The sequence below is a fragment of the Xyrauchen texanus genome, chromosome 1, assembly GCF_025860055.1.
Source record: "Xyrauchen texanus isolate HMW12.3.18 chromosome 1, RBS_HiC_50CHRs, whole genome shotgun sequence".
NCBI lineage: Eukaryota > Metazoa > Chordata > Actinopteri > Cypriniformes > Catostomidae > Xyrauchen > Xyrauchen texanus.
In genome coordinates, this window is record NC_068276.1 from 59,758,617 (window position 1) to 59,768,965 (window position 10,349).

The window sequence follows — 10,349 nt, forward strand, 5'->3', positions numbered from 1 at the left end:
GATCCAGGTTCATCATCATCAGTCACTGGCAGTCTGGCCACTTCCATGCCCACTTCATTCTCAAGTACAGATGCAGTGTACTAAACCAACAATTATTTATAGTGGAATAGGGTATAAAGTTAAACAAACCAAAAAATTAGGTTCAGACAAATATATGCAAGTTATGTGCATTACCGAGCTGTACTCGAACTGAGGTGCTTTATTATTGCTGTCAGTCACTGTAATAACAGCTGTGCCAGTGGTTGAACGACCTTCACCAGCCATGTCAGCAGCTCGAATGACCAAAGTATATCTGGAATATTTCTAAAAGGAAAGAGGATTTACGGTGAGTTTGCCTTCATTACAATAATTTTTTTTTTTATCTATTCGTCGGATGTAATTTCTAACCTCTCTATCCAGGCCTGTTTCGATCACACGGATCCCTCCAGTTACAGTGTTGATATCAAACATCTTGAGTTTTGGTGATGGTGGATCCTGGCTGATAATGCTGTATCTGACATCAGAGTTGTCATTATCGGGCTCATCGGCATCAGTGGCAGTGACCTTCATAAACTCAAAATCTTCAGAGAGAGAGGAATGAAATAACAATTAGGGGTCTTAGAGGAAACAAATTTCCCTTGATCTGTTGATTTAAACGAGTTCAATGTGCAATAAAAACATACCTTACCCCTTGAACTCAAAACTTCCTCCATAGTCCAAAAAGAGCATTTATTAAAACTAAACTGTAAAAACGACTCTTCTGAAATCTTCTGATTCCAGAAACACACAAAAAAAAATTCTCCCAAATTTAGAATTCCCATTTCCCAATGCGCTCCAAGTCCTCGTGGTGGCGTAGTGACTCGCCTCAATCTGGGTGGCGGAGGAAGAATCCTCTGCTCGCTCGCTTCGGTCGTGGAGCCATGTGACTGAGACCTCCTGCTAGGACCAGGATCCCTTCATGGGACTTAGCAATAGTCCTTGAGGGTCTGGTTGAGACCCCCTTTGAACCTCTAGAGTCAGCGTCTGAGAAACTTCTGACCCTCAAGATGGTTTTTCTTATGGCAATTACTTCTCTAAAAAGAATTGGGGATCTGCAGGCTCTGTCTGTCTTGCCAGCCTGCTTAGATTTTGCCCAAATGGCTAAAAGCAATATTGCACCCTCATCCTGACTACCTGCCTAAGGTACACTTTTAAGTAACCCGTGACGTTCTCGCCTCCTTTCCTTTAATCCCTTTACAGTGACTTTGAAGAAAACACAATTATCCCATAATGCAGTGCGATATTGTTATTTCTTTTTCACAGTAAAATGACATAGCCTGCACTGATTTTACTGTAAAATTTTGAAAGGAGTATTTTTTTTGTAAGAAATTACTGTTAAATGTTGTAAAATCCTGGAATTAATTTTAAAATGTATCATATTTGTAGTAAACTCATAGTAACCACAAAATGTACCTTGGTTATTACAGTCATGGTTAATACAATATTACTGTAGTAAAACCATAATTCATTTGTTGTGAGGAAACCTTTTGAAAGGGAAAGCAAAAAAAAACTTTTCAACAAATGAATTGCCACCCAACTCCATTCCTAACATGATATAACTATAAGAGGTGTACTTATTAAAACTTGTGTGCAGACATTGTGAAGCATTTTTGAACGGGACAATTATTATGAGAAACTAAATGATTCATCTTTTGAAGGGAATAGCTTAATACAGTATGACCCCATAATCAGCCCATGTTGATTAAGAGTCATTTCCTTTAAAATAAATTACACCTTATGCTTACCTTTCTTAGCAGCTTCAGGAACATGTCCGCTGAAAGGATTTTGAGTAAACACAGGGTTGTTATCATTTTGGTCAATCACATGGACAATGACTTCCATGGGAGTCTCTTTGATATCCACTTCAGCTGCAACAGCATGAACTATGAGCTGAAGACATGGGATGAAAGACGGGCATGTTAAGAGACAAATATGTCCGGTGACATTTAACTATTTAGAAGATGGCAGCTTTCAAGAATTTAAGAAATTCATGATTAGACATTTCCAATAATAATAAATAATAAATCCAATAATGAAATACTAAAATAAGAAAGAGCAAAATTAAATCAAATCAACTTACACGGTATGAAGCTTTTTTCTCTCTGTCCAGTTTCTGAGTCACAAAGAGATTCCCTGTAAGTTTTTCTATGGTGAAAAGCCCTTTAGGGTCCAGATCGACACCTTCACCTGTGATACTGTACACCATCCGAGTTTCCTTTGCATAATCTGACTTTATCTAAATACAGACAGAAATGACAGAACAAAATCAATTACAGATCGGCCCATTTTTCCAAATCCATATATAATTTTCACTTCAATATTCTCACTGACCTGGGCCAGCTTTTTTGGGAAAGGACCTTTACTGTTCTCAGGTTCATTAAATGGAGGAATAACCCAACCTCTCTTTCTCCTCTTTAGACCAGATGATGACTTTGGAAACGTCAGGACCGGAAAATCGGAGAGAGATTCCATCTGGAAATCGAACGCTTGAATGATGTGTGCTGCTCCACTTTAAGCAATATGAGAAGCAATTTCTTTACAGTCTACTGAGATGTGTTATAAAAAACATATAAGAGAATATATTTATTTATTTTGCTGACTTCTGACTATTTGAAATGTAAAGGGCAGTTCATCCAATCATTAAAATACTGTCATCATTTCCTAACCCCCATGTTGTTCCAAACCTGAAGGATTTTATCTTCCATGGAGCACAAAAGGAGATGTTAAAGGAATATTCCAGTTCAATATAAGTTGAGCTCAATCGACAACCTTTGTGGCATAATGTTGATTTCCACAAACATTTATTTAGACTCGTCCCTCCTTTTCTTTAAAAAAAGCACAAATCTGAGTCACAATGAGGCACTTACAATTAAAGTCAATGGGGTCAATCTTTGGATGGTTTAAAGGCAGAAATGTGAAGGTTAAACATTTATTTAAGCAGATTTTTAAATGGTGATTTTTGTTGTAAAATTGAATATAGCTTTACACAGAAAAGTTTAATACATACTTTTATCACACTTAAATCATGTTAACACAAATGTTGTTTATGTCTTGTGACTATACTTTTGAAACAATGAGTAGTTTAATGTTTATGAATTGGCCACATTCACTTCCATTGTAAGATGGAAAGAAGAAGAAAAGGAGGGACGAGTCAAAATACATTTTTGTGGTTATCAACATTATGCCATAAAAGCTGTCGATTGAGCTCAACTTGTAATAAACCCGGATAATTACTTAAAGCAGATTGACAGTCTCAGTAACAATTAACTTTTATCGTATGGCAAAAGATCATTAATCGATCGTTAATGTTGAACATTCGGCCAAACATCCCCTGTTGTGTTTCACAGAAAAAAGATATAAGAGTCATATGGGTTCAGACCATCATGAGGGTGAGTAAATTATTTGCATTTTTGGGTAAATTACATAAAATAATAGCTCATTTATGTGTTTATAACATATAATGGACAAAGCTTGTATCTTGTTACATGTTACAGCAGTTTGCTGAATAAATGTGTGTGTACCTGTGGAGTGGTGTTCACCTCCGTGTCCATATGATGCTCTTCATGATTATGTGCACGCTCAACTCTGACAAAAGCTGTATGTTTCTTGCCACTGGAGTCCCAAGCGTGCACAGAAAACACCTTGTGGCCTTCATGAAGAGTAACTGGTCTCTTTAGTGATAAAACACCATCCATGTTCACATCAAACCGCTTGTCAACAGACTGAAAGAGTGTTCTGGTTCTTCCATCACAGGTATTGAACGTTACTGGGATTCAATGAACACAACAACATTTGTCAAGCAAGTTTGGATACTCTGAATTATTAATAAAATGGCAAATAAACAATGAATAAGTTATTTGATAATTTAATACAACTAGCAATAATAAAGTTTGCAGAACTGGAATGAATGTCAGATGGCCATAAAGGGTGCGGATGGATAATAATATTGCGTGGGATGGAATGAAGAGTGATATGGTAAAGCATATTTATCTGATGATTTTTGTACAAGAAATAGTTAAATTACACATTAATTTGTTAGTATCTCAGAATTGAGTTAAACGATCATCACAGTCACATAAAAAGTGAGAAGCGTCACTTGATAGCCATTACAAACCTTCTAACATTAGTGTAAGAGAAGATAACCACTCATAAAATCTCATAACACACTTATTTTGATGCTGTGAACTCTTTATTTACTATCACCTTTACTAGACCTGAATCAATACATAAATTAATTAATGTTCCCCTTCTGTAACTCACTCGACGTTGTGTCAAATGATGTGACACAAGGGGTCTTCTTGGGACGCCAAACGTACCCCTGAGCTTGAGAAAAGGCCAATGTCATATTGGCAGACAGAATTTGCATGCCCCGTCCCGGACATACGGGTATAAAGGGAAGCGGGACAGCGACTGTCAGTCAGGATTTTTCTTCGGAGCCGAAAGGTTGTGCAACAGCAAAGCTGAGTTCACCTCTGTTCCACTCACCTCTACTGGTGATAAGCACTGCTGTTGGATCTACGGCGCGTGTTTCTCCTCCTAAAAAGAGTTTACTTCCTCTAAAAGAGTTTGAGTTCCCACTCAGTAGGCGTTGAACATCCTTTTCAGGACACATCTTTTTAAATATGTCTGTGTAGTTCCCGGATGCGGTTGATTTCTCTCCTCATCTGACAGTCATAAAAGCTGCCTCGCGTGCCTGGGCTGCAATCACACACAGGCAGCGTCTTATGAATGGTCCATGTTCTCAGTGCGAGAACGTAGCCATGGCTACATTGCGGTCACGGCTTTATTTTTTCACGAGAGAAAGCCACTTCAGCCACCCCCCGCATCGTTCCTTCTTTCCCACGGGATTGAGGAAGACCCGGCTGGTGATGAAGGCGATTTGGATCATGATGGGCTCGGTTTCGCCGGGCAAATAAACCACGAACCACCTGCCTCAGGCACGCTTGCTTGCTTCCGTCCGAGCTTGGGGTGAGTGCGGCTCGCTTCGCGGCCAGCTGACATTCTCCCTTGAGCCCCCGGAATTGGATGACGACATCGCCGCTGCACGGAGTCTGCTCGCCCACTCTGAGGCTGAAGTGCAGATGTCCGCTATGCTGCCGTGAGCACGAGGCTGGATTGGAAACTTCAGCCCCCTCTCATGGCTACTCGATCGGTTCCTCGGGTCTGGGCGCTGTTCATAGCCACACCCCCCGGGGTTCCTTTCTTCCCGGAAGTGCATAATGAGATGACACGGTAGTGGAGGCACCTTTTACTGCCTGGAACTGACCCCTCCGCTTGTCCGCTCTCACTAGCCTGGGTGGCGGGGCAGCCACAAGAATGCCGCCACCTAGCGGGATCACCCGGTACTCCCCTCCAGAGCCTGTAGAATGACGTCATCACTGACCTCGAAAGCCTACAGCGCCACCGGACAGGCCGCCTCCACCCTGCATGCCATGGCTCTCCTGCAAGTCCACCAAGCCAAAGCACTCAAAGATCTGCACCTGGGTAGTCCCGACCCCGATGTGCTGCAGGAACTGCGCTCTGTATCGTCCTCGCTATCAGAGCCACGAAGGTCACAGCCTCTGACTGAACATGGTCAAGATGCACAACGTTGACAAGGCATGCTTTCTCAACGCCCCTGTCTCCCAGCTTGGCCTCTTCGGTGACACCGTCGACAACTTCGCCCAGCAACAGAGGTGATATCCCACATCGTGCCAAGGTGCCTCCAAACCAGCGCCCTTCACCTGCTCGCTGAGGGTGTCCCACATGCTACAACAGGTAGCTTCGCCTCAACCCGGTCCCAGATCTCAGCCCCAGCATCGAGCACCTCACAGGTGGTGTACACCCACCATCTCCAGGACCTCTTCCAGGACCAGGAAAGCTCTGAAGCTCTCCTGAGACGGGCAACCCAGGCAGTCAGACGTTCGCTCCGGAGCTGGTACCAAGACCACTCCGTACCCTGGTGGAGGGCCGGGAGGAGGATCCTTGTTCCAATTTACATATTCTCAATAAAGAGCGATTTCCTCACACCCTCAGAAAACTCTGAATGTCAAACCATACATTCCTTACAAGTGCTTTGGGCGAGTAATACAGGGCTGATGTACGCTGGTGTCTCTTCCGTTCCCCTTCTGTCACTCCCTCGATGTTGTGTCGATGAAGTGACACTAGGGGTTGCTCTTGAGAGCCCGAGACACCTTCAGATCTTTGAGAAAAGGCCAATGAGAAGTAGGCAAATTGGTGATCTAAATTTGCATGCCACTCCCCCGACATACGGGTATAAAGGGAGCCCTGGGCAGCGGATTAGGTCAGATTTTTTCTTCGGAGCTGAGCGGCCGTATCTCAGTGAGCTTAATAACACTGGCATTCCATTCACCTTCAATGAAAGCTCTTCGAGCCTGGCTGTTGGATATAAGGCGCACTACCAGCGGTTCCTCTCCACTCTGCACTTTCGCAGTAGATTACACCCCTGGGTGCTTCGACAGCGCTTTAAGAAATATTTCCCCTCTAAAAAAAGATTATATTTTCTCTGAAAGAGTAGACATGGTAACGTTGTGCGTCTTTTTCAAGATGCGTCTTTTTAAAGATGACATCGACGGCCACAATCGCTGCCTCACGTGTCTGGGCCCGGATTACATTGAAAATGCATTTGTGGATGGTTCATGTTCTCACTGCGAGAACATCACCATTGCAATGTTGCAGCCTCACGTAAGAAAGACACTTCAGCTGTCCCCTGCGCTAGTCCTCCTACCTACGTGTACGAGGCTGCCCCGGCTGACGCTGAAAGCGATTTGGGGGTAAATCCCCACGGACTGCCCACTACCCGGTACACTTGTTTGCCTCCACCCAGTTCTGAGATGAGATTGACGGCTGGCGGAGTTGCCCGGCACTCCCCTCCCGGGCCTGTAAGATTATGTCGTCGTTGACGGCGAAAGCTTACAGCGCCACTGGTCACGCCATTGGTCTCCAGGTCCTTCAGTCAAAAGCGCTGAAAAATCTGCACGAGGGCTTGGTGACTGACCTCACCCTCTGCGTTACTAAGGTCGCAGCGTGCGCACTCGGGCAGACGATGTTCACGCTCGTGTTCCAGGAGCGCCACCTCTGGGTGTGGAAGCGGACAAGGCACGGTTCCTGAACACACCAATTTCCCACATCTGCCTCTTCGGCGACACCATCGAGGACTTTGCGCAGGAGTTTTCGGCAGTGAGACAACAGGCGGAGTGCAAGCACTGTCCCCGGAGGAGGCAGACCCAGCCTTATCGTTGCTGGGGTAAGTGCTCCACAGGTTTTCGGTTTCCCAGATAATCTCCTGTGACGTATCTTCTGCGGTTCAGTCTCCCTCTTTCTTGGCAGAGCCCTCTGCCCCCCGGTCGTAGTGTCTTGTAGCAACTCCTCCCCCACAATGGGTAGGATCTACACCTGTGCCTCTTCCACATGCGGCATAAAACTTTCAGCCCCTGTGTCGTATTCGCCACTCTTTACCCCCCCCCCCCCCCCTTTCGGGGCAGGGTGTGGCCTCCGCAGGGTCTTTACCCAAAGAATAGGTACAGATAAGAATGCCTTCCCCAGCACATTTCATGAGCATTTAAGACCTCAGCAAAATCCATTCTTCTGTGGAGAGGTAAATATAGAGAGAAAAGGCAGCGGCTGGCGGACAGGGTTATGGGGAAGCACACAAGGTTTTGGGGTGCCTGGGGAGGCTACGTGCAGTCTGAGTGCATCTGTTACTACTCTCACAGTAGCTTGCCTACACCTGCACTGGCAGCCACGTAATACAGTTCAGCCAACGTGGCATTTAAGGGACCACTATTGTCACTTCATCGACACAATGTCGAGTGAGTGACAGAAGGGGAATGTCTCGGTTACTGTCGTAGCCTCTGTTCCCTGATGGAGGGAACGAGATGTTGTGTCCCTCTTGCCACAGGCTGAAATACACCGCTGTAGTGCCTGGGACCTTGTCTCGGCTCCTCAGTGCAAAAACCTGACTAAATCCGCTGCCCAGGGCTCACTTTATACCTGTATGCCAGGGGAGTGGCAATCAAATTTAGATCGCCAATTCGCCTACTTCTCATTGGCCTTTTCTCAAAGATCTGAAGGTGTCTCGGGCTCTCAAGAGCACCCCCTAGTGTCACTTCATTGGGAATGGAGGTTACGACAGTAAACAAGTTTTTTCGCCTCTGATTCATCAGATTTGATACATTATATTTGTGTCCGTAGGTCATTTAGGCATAAAACTCTCGCAATGTCTCATTATGGAGGCCAGAAGAGTGTGAGCATTAACATAGAACAGTGATTAATGGGGCGGTCACACTACATTTTGCGCTCCATTCACTCCCATTCAAACACAGGAGAACGGAAACGCAAGCTCATGCAAAGAATTTTCATACTATGCTGCATTCCAATGTTTAAGCTGGGTGAACTCATAACTCTTTTTTTTTTAACCAAGAGTAAATATTTTAAATCTGCGTTTTTTGTTGTTGCAGGAAATTGAGAAGACAATATATTTTTAAATGTTTTATACATTATTATTTGCTATTTGTGATGTATTATTTACTTACATTAGTATCCCTCCCATGTGACATCATATCCTGGTTTGTTGCATTGTCTGAAAAAAATTTGCATGCTCAAATCCTAGTGTGACCACCCCTTAAAACTGACTGGAACTACCTGTGCATCAAACAGTTTTAATGCACGCATTCCAGCAGAATCGGAAATTGAGTATTTTAACAGACCATGGTATAACAAACAATATTTCTCTCTTCTGGGAAAATGGATGAATAATATATTGATGACATATCTTGCACTCGGGTGCATCCAAATGTTTTGTCCAATCAAATGTTCTTTGGGATGAGAATGTCCCTCCCCACACTCCCTCTGACTGCAATAGGTATCAGCAAATCATGGTTAATGGCTGTGACGTTAACTCAAGTGTCTTGCCTATTAAACTTCACTCGTTACGCCATTTAATGGGGTCTTTAAGGTATTGTGGTGTGGCTTCTCCACTTCAGAACGATGCTTACTGTGTCACATCAACTTTAAGCCCATTCAGAACCAAACAATGAGTCCAACTTTCAGCTCTCTTTTCTATATTTTCATAGTTTTTATATTTAAAATTGATAAAATACATATTATATATTAATATTTATAAAATCTATACATTTCTAACATTATGCTTAGAGTTACAGGCTATAACTATGGAATTTGAAAAAATAAATAAATATATAAGTAGCATGAAAGCATTTTAAAATTAAAAGATAAAAGAAGCAACTATTAAAAAGATTAACCAGCTCAGTCTTGCATTATGCTTACATAGTATTGTGATCAAGCCACTCTTTATTAACTTTATTAACATTAAGTAGAATATCATATTTTAGTAGAAGTTTTAGTTTAGTGCAATGGTTTTGAAAGGACACACATAAAATCATTTGGGATAATCTAATATATCTAAACACATTCTGAAGAGACTCTATAACGTTTAAAACATATCAACAAAAAAAAAAAAACCTACTTCTTCCTAGTCGTTTCCCTCTGTGAAGATGATCTCTGTGGACTTTAAAAACCAACAACTCTGACTCAAAGCCAGGTAAACATGACGATTCATCCGCAAATCCACAAGAAAGCTCCTAATTTAAAGGTATTAAATTCATAAATCAAATTAAATACATATTTTCACTTGATATATAACATCTGAATAATTCATCAAGTACAATAGTACACATTAGCACAAGAGACTAAACTTACCAGGCAGGGAGACCAGCCAAGACCAGCTAAACTAAGACAATTTTTAATATATCCAAACTTTGTTCGGCCACTTTTTAAAATAGTGCCAGAATAAATCTTACCTGACAAAGGAAAATAATAACTCCCAATCGCACAATCCTCATAGTCTCCATTCTATGAGCAAAACCCTCAGTGCTTTTTTCCAAGAGTTTTTAATCTTGTGCAGCTGCTTCTTGCAAAGGAAATTCCTTAAGTTCCCAAAAGTTTCGCAACATCCAGATTGTGTTTATCCTCTTTCTATTGGCTTGCCTAAGGGTGTAGCCCATCCAGTGATAGAACACACCATTAAATACATACATAATGAAATTGATTATGGAATATAACAACTATCAATTCTGAGGATGGTTAATATTAAAAATAAAATCATCATAAAATATCAAGTTTCTTTTTGTGTGTGTTGTTGTTATTTTTTATGCACAAGGTTTATTATAAGCATATATTCAGCACCAATGCCTTCAGTTGTCCAGCTACAGGATTATCAGCCAGGAGCCATCCATAATAGATGTTTCTCACCATCATATCCTCATTTCCTGGTGGTGGGGCAACATTTCCTTGTGTCTCCTTTGAAGGTAGGG

General features: G+C 42.4%; 1 protein-coding gene across 22 annotated transcripts in view; it reads right to left on the bottom strand.

Annotated features, from left to right (window-relative positions):
• LOC127640787 (cadherin-1-like) overlaps nt 1-9,997 on the bottom strand; it is an 87,948-nt gene extending 77,951 nt beyond the window's left edge. For all 22 annotated transcript variants that reach the window (XM_052124710.1, XM_052124359.1, XM_052124671.1 and 19 more), the window contains exons 1-8: nt 9,837-9,997; nt 9,503-9,617; nt 3,540-3,784; nt 2,350-2,490; nt 2,099-2,254; nt 1,764-1,908; nt 388-560; nt 175-303 (exon numbers count right to left, since the gene is read on the bottom strand). In XM_052124710.1, coding sequence (XP_051980670.1) covers nt 175-303; nt 388-560; nt 1,764-1,908; nt 2,099-2,254; nt 2,350-2,490; nt 3,540-3,784; nt 9,503-9,617; nt 9,837-9,887 — 1,155 coding nt within the window. In that variant the 5' untranslated portion in view covers nt 9,888-9,997. The remainder of the gene's footprint in view (nt 1-174; nt 304-387; nt 561-1,763; nt 1,909-2,098; nt 2,255-2,349; nt 2,491-3,539; nt 3,785-9,502; nt 9,618-9,836) is intronic.
• Nucleotides 9,998-10,349: the final 352 nt, after the last annotated feature.